Source organism: Daucus carota, chromosome 7 (assembly GCF_001625215.2).
Source record: "Daucus carota subsp. sativus chromosome 7, DH1 v3.0, whole genome shotgun sequence".
Taxonomy (NCBI): domain Eukaryota; kingdom Viridiplantae; phylum Streptophyta; class Magnoliopsida; order Apiales; family Apiaceae; genus Daucus; species Daucus carota.
In genome coordinates, this window is record NC_030387.2 from 34,619,615 (window position 1) to 34,638,700 (window position 19,086).

The following is a 19,086-nucleotide window of genomic DNA, read 5'->3' on the forward strand; positions in this document are numbered from 1 at the left end:
TCTATAAATTAAGAGATTTAGAAGGTAAACTCATCCATTGCATCTCAACTGAGTATAGAAATGATGATATCCATGATCAGAATAATGAGTGTTTTCTTTCTTTTATCTCTGCTAGGATCTCAAGCAAGAATGTTACCAGGTAATTAATTAACCACGCATTATAATACCTTGTCGTAATTTTATTAGAAAGCTTGATTAACATAACACAACTTGCTAAACGCGAATTATACACTTGTGATGCAGGAGATCAAGGCATTTTCAAAGTAAGCAGCATCAACTACTACAAAGATAAAAGTTCTAGCTTCGTCGTGGAGCAGGTAAATAGCATAATGAGCAACTACGGAAAAACTCCAAGGCCATCACCTCCTCCGCCCAATCCTGCACCTACGAAACACTGGATATCAAAACCTCCTCCACGCGGTAACTGCAGAGCGAGCAGATCAATTGCTAATTGCTGATGTTTCTTCGTGTTTGAAGGCAATGACCAATTCATATTAGCAGTGCTAAGTTTACGAGGACTGATTCCAGATTATTACTATAAATAGCTTCTGTCACCTATATATTAGTTGTACAAATTTATTTAACAACCAGAAATGGTTCCGTGTTTTTGCTGTTCTGCTTGCGCACAATTAGATTTACTGTAAGTTAGCCTTATTACTGCTTCCTAGTACATACATAAATTCGAGCCTACATAATTTGCGTAGTATCTGGGATTTTCACAGACACTCTAGAAATCGTGTGAACCGTGGGGGATTTATGTTTTATAATGTTTTTAATTTAAAAATTTTCAATCAACCGATAAAGATATCAAGAAATTTTTGTGGTGGTGTTGTAAAAATAAACGAATATAATTAAAAGACTGTTGAGCATTGAAAATAGGCAAAAAGTGTGGGCAGATGCGCCAAGTGGAGAGCGGGTGGTAGTCATTGGTTTGTAAATAAAACCACAAGTTACATTAATATAAGAAAGAGCAAATTATATTTGTGAAGGATCGAGGTAACACTAGGACCAACTCATCCATAAAAATAGGTAGATATGAATGAATGAAGAAATATCTTGTGTGCTGTAAAGAATGGAATAAGAGAAAGAAGGGAGGGGAGAATAATGTGAATAAAACATGCACGGAGACGGTATCCGAATCGGGAAAAACATATATACTTTGATAAATTCTTACACTTAAAGATAAAATGTTGGCATCGGCAGGAACAAGGTATCAAGAACAGAGCTGAAGGATGGATGGAGGCAGAGGAAGAACGGCCAATGAAATTGTATAAACCCTTATGATTCTCACATATTAGATACCAATGCAATTTGTACGATACGATATAAGCCCTCCTCGCACGCTCTCCTATTTTTTTAAGCCCCTAGCTTCTTCCTCGTGTTTTCTTATACTGCATACCATGAGGAAAAGAGGACGTAGAAGCCGATTGTTATTATGTTTATGGCCAGTTTCTGTCGACGATGAACACAGGCCGATGAAAAAATTAAAGATTCCAACCGATCCCAACGGTGAAGAGGATGGTGATGTCTTTGATGCTGAAATCGCAAAGGAAAAGCATCAGCATCGTTTTCCGGGTGCCCTCAAATCTGTCATGTCTGATCTTTTTGCGGTGAGTACATATTTGTCACTAAATAATTAGCCTATCATATTCGGCTTCCAAATTTCATATTTGATTAATGAAATTCTGACTGTAATAAGACCTTCCTGTTCTGTTAATGTAATGATTATTGCTTTTAATTATTTAGTTAGTTATGTTCTTGATAATGCATAGTTCTCGGATACAAAAGTTAATCGTATATGTCCAATTTTGACAGACAAAGAAACTTGGAAGCCGAAGATTTCGATCAATATCACTCAGATCATCGAGCAGTAAAAAAGTATCTGACATCCCGAACACTAAAATTTCCAAGACAATGAGCGAAACGATTCCCTTCCGAAAATCGCCCGATACGAATGCCGTTTTCAAATCCGCCTCAACTCGTTGTTTTCCAACGCCTATTATTGCAAGCGGTCCTTATTGTCCCCTGGCTTCATCATTCTCATCGAATTCATGCTCCGTTTTGAGAAGAAACGGACCATTTGAAGCAAGCTTAAATGAATTAAAACAAATGCAACAGCTACACCAGAAGAAGAATGTTAAAAGTAGAAAATGTTTGAACACAAATATTGGTTTAAGTTTAATTGCGTTAAGTTTATTGGTTTTGGTGGTTTGGGGTAAGATATGTGCTATTTTGTGTACTTCCACATGGCTTCTTCTGCTGTCTGCATCGTTTAAGAAACGCGGTGCGGTCAAAAAATCATCGGATCAATTGGGTAGGGAGGATGTTGACTCCGAAGAGTACAAGAAAAGAGTTATAATGGAAGGTTTGTTAGATCGGAATCGTGGCGGGATTAGTAGTAGTAGCAGCAGACGATTATGATAATTTTGTTTGAGAGGTGAGACTTAAATCAGAGTTAGTTTTCTGGGAACTAGTATTTTCTGTATCTTATATCTTGTGTTATTACTTGTTTTGTAAATATTGTTTTCATAATTTTCTATTTTAATTAATGTTAAATGATTTTATAATTTTTTTTATCTGCATAACATATAAAAACTTGATGAATAATGTCATCAATTCTATGAAACACAAATTATAGAACAATTATATTTAGTACATAACATGCACATATTCTGTACATAAATTTTCATAATTATTTTGTAAATACATTTTTTTTTCTTATTTATGGATTTTAAGTTATTGAATATTTGAATAGGTATATTTTGAATAAAAATATGATAAATTTTATAAAATAAGAATTTTTCAGAATTTTTTTATAAATCTTGTAGAGGTTCTTAGTCTTTCATCATCAGAGGACATGCAAAAATGTGCAACGAAAATTTAGATAAAAATATCTCGGGAAAAACCATTTGATCGAACAAACAAAATAGGCGGATCTAAAAAAGAAAAAGATAAGTTTCCTTCACAAAAAATTACTGACTAATCAAAAGATCAAAAATTCACAAAAAAAAAAAAAAAAGAGCCGGAACACAAAATTATATCTGACATTACATATATTTTTAACTATATGTATATATTCTCAACATTTTTTGAAATTTTCATTATTTTCGCGAGCAGGACAAGGGGGTCAGCAAAAAGATGCTTGCATGAGCACCCCTCCAGTTAAACAATTGCAGTTCTACATTTACATGACTACAGTCTACACGGGCTTGAAAAATAAAAATGGCAAATAAAAAAGACAACGTGTTTATTGACTTGGCTTTATATGAATGGTCGGTCTTCTTACTGGAGGAGTATAATACTTGTACCAACTGCTTGCTTTGACCCTGAGATGGTTACTCATGTTAAATAGTAGACACTCTGTGTGTGGTTGCAATTTTTTATTACTCATAATCTAATTTCTTAATCTGTCTATAAATTCAGAGACTCAGTGGTTACACTCTTCTCAAGTTCTCTCATTGTGTATCGACTAGACATGATGAAATCCATAATCAAAATAATTACTGCTTTCTTTCTTTTATCTTTCTCTACTGTCTTAAGATCTCATGCAAGAATGCTACCTGCAGCAGGTAATTAAACACACAGCATGATCCATCATACTTATATCAAGCTTAATTATTTAGTAGTTTATTGATAAATTTTTTAACCAAGTTGCTGACTTATGTTTTGATGATGATGCAGGAGAAAATGGTACATCAAAATTAGTTAACAAAGAAAAGGAGTGGATGAGTATGGTTGCAGAGCAGATAATAACAAGCAGCAGCTTCATCAGCAACTACAGAAAACGTCGGCCACCAGCACCTCCGTCTCCGCGCAGTGCACCTCCGCGACAGCCCGGGATAAGCGACTACAAACCGCAATCTTCATCTCTACTAAAATTTTGGAATATAATCAGCGGCATGATAAGAAAAGCAACACAACCACCACCTCCAGCTCCAAGTACAACAGCCCCGAGATCAGGGATGAGCAACTACAGGAAAGGACTGCCACCGCCACCTCCGCCGCCACATCCTTCACCTACAATAGGCCATATAATCTTAGCGACTCCACTGAAACCGGAAATGAGTGACTATGGAAAAGTTGCAAGGTCGCCGCCTCCAGCTCCATTTACTTCACCTGCAAAAGTTGATGCAGAATCTACTATTGATGTTATTTTTGGACGGTTATTAAAACCTCCTCCTCCGCGTGATATTTGGATTGCTGATTGCTAGAAGTTCTTACATAGCTAGGTTTATCGATATAGTAGCGTGCGGCATGCACGTAAAATAGTTTCGCCGTACATTGGTTGTGGCCTTGTAAGTTGTAGCCGCTTAATTCCTACTTATTATTTCGACTCAGCTACGTGAATTGGATTAGTAAATCTTGATATAGCAGTATAATTTTTAAAGGAAGCTTTACAAATCAACTTCATTATAGTAATGGTCTGTGCTCTGAACCAAATCTGGTGTAATATGTTAATGTTACCACACATGACACGACTGTACGTTAGAACATATTTCTGTCTTCTCATCAGTTCAGCAGAGAAGAGAATAGTCTCTAAGAGCATCTCCAATAGTTGGCACTTGGCATCTTTTAAGGGGTGCTAATTTTGACACATAATTCAAAATATTATTTTTTATATTTACACTCTTCCAAATCATTTTAGCACTCTTTTTTCAAAATACACTCCAATGGTTGGCATTCCAAGATGCCAACTTTATTAATAGAGAAATAATATTTTATGTATTATTGAGAACGTAAATGAATATTTTATGTATTATTCGGACTATAAATGAAGTTGGCACCTATTTTATGGGTTGCCAACTTTTGGCACCCCAAAGTGGCACCCATGCCAACTCACTTGGTACCCCGATAGCACCCCAATATCTCCAATGGAGCGCCAGCGAGAGTGCCGGTCCATGTCATGTCACATGACATTGGCACCACTCTTGACATCTCCCATTGGAGATGCTCTAATGGCTAGCTCAATTGCTCGGAACATCTTGCCTTTTTTTTTACGTATGGGATCGTCACTTTGGGGCGGGGTGCTACACTTGGTCCCGATCATGGAATCCAAACTCAATCCGGCCCCATCTCCAGTCATTATATTTCGTTCCTCATCGCTGGCCCAAAAGAGATTCGGAGATACCCGCGGATGATTTGTGGATTTTTAACTTAATTCAAAATTTATATTTTAATACTCCCTCCGTCCCTTTTTATCTGTCCATTTTGGAAAAAAAACACATACAAAGGAATACTTGATTGTGTAAACTTTTCCATTAAATAACTCTAATTAATATCTTGAAAATGGTGGAATACCCCTACTTTATGTCTTGAAAACATGAATTCAACCAAGTTTTAAATAAGTCAAGCCTTGAAAATTGAAATTATGGAGATATATTTGAAAAACTATCATTAAATTAGTTTTGAAAGTATAAATGGACAGATATATAAGGACAAATTTTTACTTCCAAAGTGGACAGATAAATAGGGACGGAGGAAGTACTACATAGGTTCCTCAATCGGTGGAGATGAAACCAAGAAGTAAATAACAAAAGGAATTTATAAGTTGTCTTGAACGATAGTGTTATTGTTTAGTGGTTCACTGTGAAGAAAATAGAGTTAGGTACTTCCACAATATCATGTGCTAGTGACTACCAGTAACCCAAGTAATCAATTTTGGTCCATTTTACTGATATAACTTCCAACTTTACAAATTACACACCTTGTAATTAGTAGTGCCCTTATTTATAAGCGTGAACGAGTACTTTGACCCATTTGTCTGTTGACTTGGTAGATGCAGTGGAAAAAGGAAGAACGTGCCTTGACCTGGCCTGTATATCAACGATTATTATTATTCTTTTACCTTGAGTTCATGTATGGACCACTCGTTCCAGATTTACCTACCATATATGCCTAGTTCTAAAAATCGGGGATTTAAGAGTCCACCCCACAAGTTGCGTACAGGAAGTCCACATCCATGCTCACAAGTTGGGTGTTCCTTTCTTTGGTTTCTCCGTATTGGATCTCAAGCAAAAATATCGTTAGCCGGTAATAACAATGTTAGTATAAATGATGAGTTCTCAAGAGCATCTCCAAGCTAAAAGTTTAGCTGACTTATCAAAATTAAAAGTTACTGTCAATATTCACAAAAAAAAAACAACATTTCAACCATAGCAAATCCTTATTTATAATTATATACATTTTCATTTTAAATCTTTACATTACACAATTATTATGTTCATTTTTACTATACATGTACGATTATGGAACACCAAGAATATATATATATATAGGGGATGGTTCAATGAGGAACTATTCTATCGTGGTAACCTAGGAACTTTCAATCTCAGCCGCACAATATCTGTCCTACTCTAACTGCTTATGCGTACCCACTTTTGTGTAACTGCTATAACCTGTATATGTTAATCTGTGCACATATGAATGATTTTTAATTTTGGTTTTGCATTTCATATTATTAATATATTTTATATTTTTATTTTGCTATCATATATATTTTTTTGAGTTCTATTAAATCATACTATCAATATTAAAATATAATGTTTACAAAGTTTAGAAAACTATCTTCAAATTTTAAGAACTTACAACATATTTCATAAAACCAAATAAAAGGCATAAAAAATATATTAAAACAAAAAACAAAAATTGAAATACATGAAAAATAAAATACAGAACATATAAGAAAATCCAGAACAGAAAATACAGAACACTAAATAATTAAAATATATAACTGCCAACATGAGTTCGGTATTCCCTTTTTTTTTTTAATATTTTATTGTATAATTTTTTTCATAGGTTACTTGCATTCTTGTAAATTATCTGATTCTTCCATGTATTAAAACAAATAAATACACATAATTTATAAAAAATGCAGTATACAAACAAAGTTAAAATATATCCTGTATGTTCTATGTTCTGTATTTTTTTTATTAAATTTTATATATAGTTATTAGAATATTTTTGTATTCTTAATAGTTTTTTAGAGTCCTGTATATTAAAATATATAGAATTTTAAATACTATGAATGTATTCTATATATATAATACAGAAGCACATTTATCAAAGTACTCTAAGCATTTAGAAAAAAATAAAAAATAAAATAATATTATACTAAAATAAATACATAACATCATAATATTATTATTTTTAGTATATAATATTGTTAAGAGTACAATACATAACACATAGAATAGTTTATAACATACAAGTAACTGCAATCACATTACAGAACAGCACTATTTGCAACCGCTACCAGCATGTTTTAAAATAGAGTTCCTAGGTTACCCATTTGACTAGTTCCTCGCTGAGAAGCCCCCTATATATATATATATAGGAGGAAGATCCTAAGAAAACTCAGCTGAAAACCGAGAAACCCACTTAATTACCGTTGATTTTATAATCATAATATAAATTATGATTTATCAATAATTCAATCAAATCTAATTCATAAAGGATATTATGGTAATCTTCTACATATATTTAATGCATTCAATCAGTAATATATTCAATGCATTTAATCAATACATTCAATAAAGATTTGCAATTAATTGATTTCCTTTTCTATATTATCCATATCTTAATCAATCAATCAGTATTAAATTTGAATTTCAAATTTCAAAAGATTCACCTTGTTAAAAATTGATCGAATATCTTAGAGAATTTTGTTTATTTTTTTGCGTTATCTTGTGTGTGAGAATAAATCTCTTACCATTGTTATAACGGATCATCTAATAATTTTGTTTATTACGATCTTTTAAGTTTTTTACTAATAAATATAATATTTTCCTAAGATTCTTTTAAGTGCTCTATTAATTTAAAATAAATTTTTTTCTAGGATTGTTTCAGTGTTTTACTCATTTAAATATATTTACGATTTTCTGAGATTCTTTCAAGTGTTTTACTAATTTAAAATAACTTGTTTCTAAGATTTTTTTTTAAGTGTTTTACTCATTTAAATCTATTTAAGATTTTTCTGAGATTCTTTTAAGTGTTTTACTAATTTAAATCGAATATTTTTTTTTTAAGATTTTCATAAGTGTTTTACTAATTTAAAAATATTTAAAATTTTCCAAGATTCTCTTAAGTGTTTTACTGATTTAAAATTATTTAAGATTTTCTAGGATTCTCTTAAGTGCTCTAATAATTTAAAATAAATTTTTTTCTAAGATTTTCTGAGATTCTTTTAAGTGCTCTAATTGGAATCGTGAAATGTTATAATATTAATATTAAATATTAATTAAAAATTGCGTACAATGATTTAAGTTCTTTAATTATCTTTTTCTTTAAATATAAAATTTTAATATTGAAATAATACTTTAAAGAACCCTCATTTGAAAAATATTTGAACGAGTATCGTAAAGAATCTAGTAGGTGTATTAGTGAACATCTACTAGAATCTCAACATACTGTTATGAGATTGATGATGTAAGTAAAATTATAACTAAAATGGAAGTTTTTAGGTGTTCGGTTTGTTGATCATATATGATTTATTATGTGTATTTTTAAAATAAATTATAATTTAAATTAACATATTTTATTTAATTAAGTGATAAGTATTAAGATTCTACTAACTAATATTAAAAATTTATTAAAAATTGTATACAATGACTTAAGTTCTTTAATTATTTTTTACTTTTAAAATAAAATTTAAATATTGAAAAAACATTTTGAAGAACCCTCATTTGAAAAATATTTGAACAGGTATTGTAAGGAATTTCTTCATTTATTATATATTATAATAGATGTTTTAATTCAAATTTGTAAATAAATTTTTAAAAATTCTACCTTATATTATTCTGTTATACTTGAGCGAATATTTTAAAGTAATATAAATTTATTATAATATCAATTTAAAGATTCCACTATATATTATTCTACAAATTTGAGTGAACGTTTATTGGACTCTCATGATATTATATTATGTCAATTCAATTAAGTGTTCAGGTGTATTTTAATATCTGTTATTTTTTTATCCAAGCGAACATTTTAAAGAATCTTCATATCAAAAAAATGGTATCTTTAATAAAATTATAATCTAATTATACTTTCTAATATATCATAAAACTAATTAATAATTAAATGTTAATTTAATTGTTGAGCAAAAAATTTAATAATGAAATATTTTAGAGTGATGTATAGATGAACATCTACTAGAATCTCAATATTCTATTCAACATACTATTATTATGAGATTGATTTAAGTAAAATTATAACTACACCTGAAGTTATTAGGTGTTCGTTTGTCGATCATATATGATTTTGTTATTTGTTCTTTTTAAACTATATTCAATTAAGTAAATTTCAAAAAATCTAATTTTAAACACCTAACGGAATTGTAAGAAATGTATTATTATAAACATATTTTTTATAATCAAGTTGAATGAATTTAAAAAAAAACATAAACCTCGTATGAATTTTATTAGAAAAAAAGAATGTGCAAAGAGAGAACCTTTCTCAAAAAATCACAAAGAACACACTCACAGAGAGAATATCTACGACAAACTAACAAAGAATACAAATATAAATTCTCCATTATTGGAGAAAATAAAAAAAATCTAAACAAAGCAAACATAATTTAAAATATGCAACATACATCATAGGAGATACTACAAATAAATCAAATCAGACCCCGCCTCTACCAAACAAAACTTACCAACAAATAAAGGAACTCTAAGAATATGTACCGGAACCTTGTGTTGTTCTTTAGTCGTAAAACAACTCTGATCAGAACACTCAACACAATCTTGATTAGAATTCTTACAAAGATCTAAACTGAATGGATTGGTAATGAACACCAACGGAAGCATGTGCGAAATACAACGATACACACATACTATAATGAATCTCTTATAGAACACTAACCAAACAAGGAGAATCTTCAAACTTAAGAATATGACAGAATCTTCAAATTGAGATAAGGTAATCTGTTGGTGAGGGCAATAAGAAAGTTCAGTCTAAATTTCAAGCCAACATCCGAACACTCTCTATTGTAAGGATTCTCAAACATTAACTCCCCATTCGGCAAACCAAGTACATTCTGGACATCATCTTCTGAAAAGTTTATAATATTCTCACCAACTGAAATTGTTGAATTGATTGGTTTGTACGACTTTGAAATCGAAAAACTTAGAGGTTGAGGGTATTCCTTGATGTTGAAAAGTAGAAGCTTTACGAATCCGATTTCCAAAACCCATTGTCTTTGTGCATCGAAAAGATTCTCCACGATTCCCTTTAAGAAGATAGGTTTTACTCGAACTAACAACCGGCCGGTGTTCTTATGGAGATTCTTCCCCGCCATTATATCTCTGAAAAGGATTATATTGTTCTCGAGATTATACAAAAGTCATAACAGATAAATTTTATGAAAAAGTTTTAAGATCCATGAGGAGGATACGTGGTACAAACCTTCAAACGATGAATCATGGTGTTTTCAACCACGACGGTCTCTTTCTTACAATTGCAGAGATTCTTATTAGAGGATAATATATGTATGTAATGATTCTAGATTATTTATGTGCTTTGATTGGATTTTATTAGATGCCAAAAATAAAAGATTTTTAATTAATCAATGACAGATTCTTTACAAATTTGCCCTCGTGTGTGTTAGATTACAGATATATTTGATTGATTTTAATTTTGGAAATAATTGTATATGAGAAAAATAATCAACGGTATCTAAGAGGGTTCCTCGGTTTTCTTGATAAAAGGGTTTTCTCTGGAACCTCACTCATATGTATATATATATATAGGCTCATGATCAAATAGAAACCAATTTTAAAATAAAAACTAGAAACCAATACAAGTTAGTGATATTCTCAGTACAATTTAGTGATTATCTCTTTAGGATTTAGTGATCTGTGCTGCAGAATTTAGTGAAAACTCAATCTCCAGATATTAACCAGCTTAGAATCTCCAGATCTGTTCATGTTTTCGATTCAGATGGTGGTGATAGTGGTGGAGATGGTGGAGGTGAAGGTGGAGATGGAGGAAAGATGATTGTAGCGGAGGTTTGGGCGGCTTGAAATAGGGGGTTGGAGCGTTGCCGGAATAGTGACGGCTCCGCCTTTGAAGTTGAGTCGAGGTGGAGAAAGAAGTATGAACGAATCTGAAGGAGGTTGAAGCGGCGATTAAGATGGGCCTGGTGAAGATGGAGGTGTGGAGGTTGTGTTGTTAAAAAAATAATGGAGGTGGAGGTGGAGATGGAGATGGAGGTGGTGGTTATGGAGGGGGTGGGCGGCATAGAGGTGGTAGTGGTTATGAAGGAGGCGACGACGGAGGTGGTGGTAGTGGAGGTGGGGTTGGTGAAGATGGAGGTGGGTTTGATGAAGATGGAGGTGGAGATGGGGTTGTTTAAAAATTTAGTGGTATTTGCTTTAGGATTTAGTGATATTTCAGTTTGGTTTTTAGTTTCTAGGATAAGGAGGTTTCTATTGGAGTAAAACTATATATATATATATATGTGTATAATAAATTCGCTATGACGAAAATTTAATAGAAGTGTAAGGTAAATTTTTTCATAATATTATATTCTTTTTGAAGTTGAAATATTAAAAGACAACACTACATATATTTTTACATATGCATAACTCGGAATGAAGGAAAATTTCCAATAACTCAGCATTAACCTTATACATCTCATGACTAATGTTGCTAAAACATGGACAACCATGCTAACTTCTCTAAAAGCGAAAGATAACTAAAACTAGAACACAAAACTTTGATGAGACAATTATCAAATTCAGTACAGTTTCGATCAAAATTTTCTACATGCGTCAAAACTTGAGAGCATTCCGATTGTGAACACTTCAAAGTTTAAACTTCTCACAATCTTTAAACCTGGCCTACTTAAAACGGTTTAGCACAGAAGTTACAGGAGAACAAATATTCACAACATTCTCCATTATCATTAAATTGAATTAGGTTGGTCTTTGATCTCCATCAACAACTCAATTTAATAACTATTTAAAATAAGTCTACATGAACTTGTCAATGTATAAGTTTCTATATATATATAATTATTTTACAACATGAACGAAGTTTAATGAGTTAAGTGTCGTAGCGACTAGTTGCATAACGTGAATAAACTGATCAAGTAGAAGTACTTTTGTTGCCGATACATGCATTGAACTTTGAACATATGACAAAAAATAAAAATGCATTGAACTTTGAACATGTGACAGTGGTCAACGAGGCTCCTTTTAATTATTTAGAATAGAAAGAGTATATATTAAAATCCATGTACTCCTGAATTTTAAGTAACGTTGATATTAATGTTAAGTTATTAAAATTCTATATTATAAAGTTTTATAGTTATTAGTTTAAATAGGAGAAGCGAATTTCTCAATCCAAATTATTATCCTATTAATTATTTAAACTAATCTAAATTGTAAGGTGAGAATTTGTTTTTATTTACTAATGTATTATGCGCGGATTTATAAAAGGTGACATACAATATGTACGCGTACGAGATGGACGTAGTAGATCGCAGGCAATACCATATATCAACGAAGGTAGTTGTGTGTGGTAAATAAAAGAATTCCCTTATGTCCATTCTGTGACGATACGCGAAAATGCTAAAGAATAATAAGGATAAGTTATATAATTTGACTACAATATCATTCATAAATTCGTAAGTTTTTATCAGCTTGTATCTGTTCTCTCCTTCCCAATTTAATAATTTATTTATTAATTCACACATATTAAAATATATTAAATATAATATTTTTTATTATTATCAGCAAAAAAATTACATTAATACACATAATTTAATCAAGTATTCATCAATTCTATTAGAATTACATAGTTTTTTGTCTAAAAAATTTTAAAAGCTGTGTGAATTAATTATAAACAATGTTGAAAATAGTATAAATTTATATTGAACAAATTAAAATAGGACAATTATTATGAGAAATTTTATTTTGACAAATTAAACTATTAAAATTTGAAATGAGAACGAGGGAGTAATAAATTATCAGTTATCACCGATACATTTCCTACAAATTTTGAGATTTGTTATCAAAATATAAGAAAAAAATTCTAAATAAGCAAGTTAGCGGAAAAAAATGAATATGACTGCACGGAGAGTCGCTGCAGGACTAGGAAAAAAACCTACCATGTTGGAGATTTTTGAATTGGCTGGATGTATATGAATGGCTCATCTCGTATTCTCACTGGAGTAATATAATTGGATTGACCGTAGGATGGTTACTGATGATGCATGTTAAATATGATTTGTTTTGCATGGTTGTAATTTTTTTATGAACGGAATACTTCTCGTATTTACATCATCATTTGATCATGAATGTCTATAAATGAGAGAGAGAGAGAGGAGTTACGTTCATCTCATTAAGCATTAAGCATAGATTAGGGCTGAGCAAACGGTCGGTTCGGTCGAAAACCGAACCGAACCGAAATAACCGAAAACCGAAGTTTTATATTTTTGAAAACCGAACCGAACCGAACTTCTGTTTCAAACCGAACCGAACCGAACCGAAAATACTTCGGTTTTTCTGGTTCGGTTAAAAAATAACCGAACTTTATCACTTAAGCATCTTCTTCCACTCTCACTGCTACTCTTCACACTACTTGCTCAAAACCAAGAAGCTCTTTATCTCCACCGACTCAGACTTAGTCTTTCAGAGCTGGACATTGCTTTATATATCTGGAACACACAAAACAACACCAACCCATGTAACTCGTTTGGCATAAAATGAAATCCTTTAACTCCTTTTGTCAACCCTTTGACCCTTGTCAAGGCAGTAGAGTAGCAAATCGGCAAGTCAGGAGATGGGAGAATGGAGGCTCAAGGCGTGGCGATTAGGTTTAGCGTTTAGGCATTTAGTTGTTTAAAGTTCAGAGACAATCAGTACGCAGTAGACTAATAAGGTTAGCTATGTTTATGTATTTTTAATATATTATTATATATAAATATTATTAATATTATATATAAATATAATTCAAAAATAATAATATATATAAAACTTTGGTTATTTCGGTTAAACCGAAATTATGTTTTTCAAAACCGGACCGAACCGAAATTTTAGTTCGGTTATAACCGAAAACCGAACTAACCGAAATTTTAAAAATTTTCAAACCGAACCGAACCGAATTTGTACGGTTCGGTTCGGTTATTTCGGTTCGGTTCGGTTTTGCTCAGCCCTAGCATAGATAATTAGATAGGATGAAATCCATAATCAGAATGATTAGCGCTTTCTTTCTTTTATCTCTCTTTACTATCCAGCTGGGAACTCAGGCCAGAATTCTACCTGCAGCAGGTAATTAGGAGTAATTAACAATGCAGCATGATCCATCATATTTATTGCAAGCTTAATCATTTAGTTTACTCTTAGATTTGTAATTAAGTTCTTACTGATGTATAAATAAATATGCAGGAGAAAATGGCACATTTGAATTTATTAATGTCAACTACAACAATTCGCCGCCGCCGCCTCCAGCTCCAAATGCATCTTCACCGAAGACAAAGATGAACAACTACAGGAAAGAACCGTCATCGCCGCCTCCACCGCCGTCTGCTTCGCTTACAATAGGCGAAGCAGTCTTGACGACTCTACCAAAACCTAAAATGAGTGACTATGGAATAATTGCGAAATCACCACCTCCTCCTCCGTATGCTTCACCCACAAAAGGCCATGTTAGCTCTACTATACTTAAACCATGGACGCGACAGGGTGGTCTGGAAAAAACTCCGCAATCGCGGCCTCATCCTCGTGATATTTGGATTGCGAGCACATTCGTTGCTGATTGCTAGAAGTTGCTGAGTTGCAGGTTTATAACAAAACCATGAACCGGGAGAAGATGACCAAGATTAAGTAGCAATTAATTAGCAGTGTTAACTATTTAAGTGGTTTTTGTGTGTTCTTTTAACGCTCGGTTGTGGCTTGTCTTGCTACATGTAATTTATAGAATATAATCAATGTATAGTTTCCTCGACTGTGCGACACCGGCATGCACGTAAAATAGTTAATAGGATTTCGAAATATTCAGTGGTATGATAATTAATGGTGCACTTCAGTAGAAGCATTTATAATTATATATTAAATTAAATTTATTTATTATTTTGGCGTGGAAGATTAAAACATTTTTTTGTGAGTACTCTCCAAAATCTAATAGCTAGCTTCTATGCAAGGAATGTTTTGTTTTTGCTCTCCAGAAAAATACATCAAGAACAGAGGCAGATGGTTATGCCTGTAGTAATTAAAATAGTAAATGACAAAAAAGTGACCGATATTTTTCAAAATTTGCAAAAAATTGGTTGGATTTTAGAAATAACAGAATAGTGGCAAGAGTTTACTTCCGCCTTTTAATAATTAGATGGCGCCCGTCAACCGTCGTTAATATAACTTTGTTAACTGCCTAACGTTAAGAATAAATGACAAGAGGGTGGTTGGACTTTTCAAAAGTTGCAAAATAGTGGCTGGACTTTAAAAATAGTAGAATAGTAGCGACCAATTTTTTGCAATTTTCAAAAAACTCCGGCCACCCTGTTATCATTTATTCTTAATATTTTGGAGTTAATGAACCTACGTTGACGGTGCTTGACGGGCGCCACTTTATTAAAAAAGGGAACTATACTTCAGCCACTATTCTGCTATTTTTAAACTCCAGCCAACATTTTACAAATTTTGAAAAATTCCGGTCACCCTTTTGTCATTTACTCTAATTAAAATGATGTAAGTTGTGTTCACCTAGATGGAATGGAATGAGAAGTGAATGAAATGAAAAATTATATAAAAATTCGGTGAACAAAGAAGAAATTATGAGATAATATTGACTAAATATGAATGTGTTTAGATTTCTTTTGATAAAAATTTATAAGGAGAATTGGAATGAGTATTTCTCCCAAAATCTACGGGTTAGAATTCTGGTTAAAATAATAAGAATAGAATGATTGAAGAAATGAAATTATGAACATTTTTTTTGATCAACATATATCATTTTAAAAGTACAAAATTCATTTTATTCCTCCTTCATTCCATTCTATCCGCATAAACACAACCTAAGTATTAGACACGGGCAAAAAATGAAATACAGTGTAGGGTACATATTAGTTTTAAACTAATCCAAATTGTAAGGTGGGATTTTGTTTTCGTTTACCAATATACTCCTTCCGTCCAACACATTTCTTTACACTTTCCTTTTTGGGATGTCCCATCCAATTTTTTACATTTCAAAACTTACCAAAAATAGTCAATGGGTCCCACCACTTCTCCACTTTTCTTTCCTTTTCACACTACTTTTACTCCACTATCTTCCTTTTAGGGATAAATATCAAGTTGATAACTTGTTTCGTCCAAATATATCAATTGAGTGACTGATTCCTAAATTGACTCAAATGAGTCACTCATTAGAAAAATTTGTATCAGAAATATCACTCTATTGTTAGTCGAAATTTTGAAAGTACTATATATTGAGTTTCGCATATTTTTTATGAATGGTATTACATCTAAATGAAAGATTCCGAGTTCTAGTATTTTAGATAATATTTTTAGATTTTTAAAAATTTATCTCCTATTTATTTTTATTTAAATCAAACAAAACAATAAAAAAATTAAAAATAAATAGTTGATAAAATTTTAAAAATCTAAAAATATTAGCAAAAATAGTAGGACTCGGAATCTTTCATTTAGATGTAATACCATTCATAAAAAATGTGTGAAACTCAATATATAATATTTTCAAAATTTCGACTAATGATATAGTAATATTTTTGATACAAATTTTTCTAATAAATGTCTAATTTGAGTCAATTTGGAAATCAGTCACTCAATTGATACATTTGGACGAAACGAGTCACCAACTTGATATTTATCCCCTTCTTTTTATACATTAAAAATCAATGGGTCCCACCACTTCACTCATTTTTCTTTCTCTTTTCCATTACTTTATACATATTTCTTAACCTCCATGCCCAACTCATTCGATAAGAAATGGGAGGGACGGAGGGAGTATTATGCGCGGATTTATGAAATGTCGCATACAATTTGTACGCGTACGGAGGGAGGTAGTTCGCAGGCAATACCATGTGGATTGACTAAGGTAGTTGTTCGAGGTAACTGGTAAGAAAGATAAAAAAAAAACAAAAAAGTTCCTTTTGTGTCAATTCTGTGTCGATAAGCAAGTGTAAAACAAGCTACACTAGTAGTTCATGGCTCAGGGTGATCTCACTTCAACTTTTCACACGGGAAAGAAGGATAATTTATTTGTACGGCACACGAAAATTGCTAAAAATCGAAAAATGTGCACTTGGATTTGGATAAGAGTTGCTCCCTTTATCTGTCACTCACAATTGTTTAAGCTGAATTTCGGTGCATATTATAAGACTCTTTTATAATATAGTTTGATGATTTGATAAATTATTAATCAATTTTTTTAATTAAAAATTTAAGGTTTAAATTTTTATACAGAACAAGAAAATTTTATAAAAAATTATGAACCTATAAATTATATACACCTAAAAATATGTGTCAAGCAGTTGGAAAAAAAAAATGAAGAAATAAAATAGACGGTATTTGACTCAGGGGCGGATCTAGGAAGAGGCACGCGGGGACACGTGTCCCCCCTAAATTTTCTTTTTACATTTTTTCACCATTCTAAATTTGACAAAATTATAAAAGTGCCCTCAAAGAATTTAAAAATATATAGGTGTTTTCCGAAAATTTGTTTCGTGCCCCCCTAACATTTGTGGGCTAGATCCGCCCCTGATTTGACTACAATATATCATTCATAAACTCGTAAGTTTTTATCTCCCTCTCGTCAATTTATAGATTTCTCATGATTTATACTTCACAAATTATCAGTTATCATCAATTATATTACCCATTAATTCATGATTTGTTATAAAAATCTAAGGTAAAAAATTCTAAATACGTGAATCAGCGAAAACGTTTTTTGAATATGCATATACATATGAGTTATGACTGCACGAGGGGACTCGCTGCAAGACTAGAAAAAAAATCCACCGTGTTGGAGACTTTTGAATTGGCTGCATATATAGATATGTGTGTGAATGGATCTCGTATTCTCACTGGAGTAATATAAATGGATTGACCATAGAACGTTTACTGATGATGTTAAATATAACTTGTGCTGCTTGTAATTTTTTAGCAACATGAAAATTTCCCGTGTTTACATCATCATTTGATCCTACATGTACTATAAATGAGAGGGAGAGGAAAGTAACTTTCATCTCATCGAGCCTAGATAATTAGATACGATGAAATCCATAATCACAATCATTAGTACTTTCTTTCTTTTCTCTTTGTTCACTATCCTGGGAACTCAAGCCAGAATTCTACCTGCAGCAGGTAATTAATTAATAATGCAGCATGATCCATCATATTTATTGCAAGCTTAATCATTTAGTTTACTGTTAAATTTGTAATTAAGTTCTTACTGATGTATAATTATAATGCAGGAGAAATCGGCACATTTGAATTTAATAATATCAACTTGAACGAAGAAAAGGAGTGGATGAGTATGGTTGCAGAGCAGATAATAAACAACTTGAAGAAGACACCGCTATCGCCGCCTCCACCGCCACCTACTTCGTCTCCAACAAGCAATACAATCTTGACGACTGATCCGCTAAAACCTAATAAAATGAGTGGCTATGGAACAATTGCGAAATCACCACCTCCGCCACCATATGCTTCACCTACAAAAGGCCATGTCAGCTCTACTATACTAAAACCATGGATGCGACAGGGTGATCTGGGAAAAACTCCGCAATCGCCGCCTCCATCCCCGAATACTTCACCTGCGAAAGACGATAGCTATATAAGAAGCTCTGGGACTATTAAAGAGTATAGACGCTCGTTAAAATCACCTCCTCCACGTGATATTTGGATGGCGAGCACATTCATTGCTGATTGCTAGAAGTTGTTGTGTTGCAGGTTTTTGACAAAACTATGAATCGGGAGAAGGTGACCAAATTAAGTAGCCAATTAATTAGCATTGTCATCTATTTAACTGGTTTTTGTGTGTTCTTTTATCGCTCGATTGTGGCTTGCCCGCAACATGTAATTCATCGACTATAATCGACATATAGAATATAGATCCTCCGTCTGT

The 19,086-nt window shown here is 32.1% G+C and overlaps 3 protein-coding genes and 1 long non-coding RNA gene across 4 annotated transcripts; all 4 read left to right on the top strand.

The window, feature by feature from the left end:
• The first annotated feature begins 15 nt into the window (after positions 1-15).
• LOC108195642 (uncharacterized) lies at positions 16-654 on the top strand. Its single transcript, XR_001801555.2, has 2 exons — positions 16-139; positions 244-654. It is a non-coding gene; the product is annotated as an uncharacterized LOC108195642 (long non-coding RNA).
• A 2,755-nt stretch (positions 655-3,409) lies between these two features.
• On the top strand, positions 3,410-4,337 carry LOC108195551 (uncharacterized). The gene is made up of 2 exons (XM_017362525.2): positions 3,410-3,569; positions 3,682-4,337. The coding sequence occupies exons 1-2, from the start codon at positions 3,476-3,478 to the stop codon at positions 4,209-4,211; spliced, it is 624 nt and encodes a 207-aa protein (XP_017218014.1). The 5' UTR covers positions 3,410-3,475; the 3' UTR covers positions 4,212-4,337.
• Positions 4,338-14,160: 9,823 nt separating this feature from the next.
• On the top strand, positions 14,161-14,944 carry LOC135147733 (formin-like protein 14). The gene is made up of 2 exons (XM_064081024.1): positions 14,161-14,273; positions 14,391-14,944. The coding sequence occupies exons 1-2, from the start codon at positions 14,180-14,182 to the stop codon at positions 14,765-14,767; spliced, it is 471 nt and encodes a 156-aa protein (XP_063937094.1). The 5' UTR covers positions 14,161-14,179; the 3' UTR covers positions 14,768-14,944.
• Positions 14,945-18,140: 3,196 nt separating this feature from the next.
• LOC108195445 (uncharacterized) lies at positions 18,141-19,079 on the top strand. Its single transcript, XM_017362409.2, has 2 exons — positions 18,141-18,323; positions 18,434-19,079. The coding sequence occupies exons 1-2, from the start codon at positions 18,233-18,235 to the stop codon at positions 18,892-18,894; spliced, it is 552 nt and encodes a 183-aa protein (XP_017217898.1). The 5' UTR covers positions 18,141-18,232; the 3' UTR covers positions 18,895-19,079.
• The last annotated feature ends 7 nt before the right edge of the window (positions 19,080-19,086 follow it).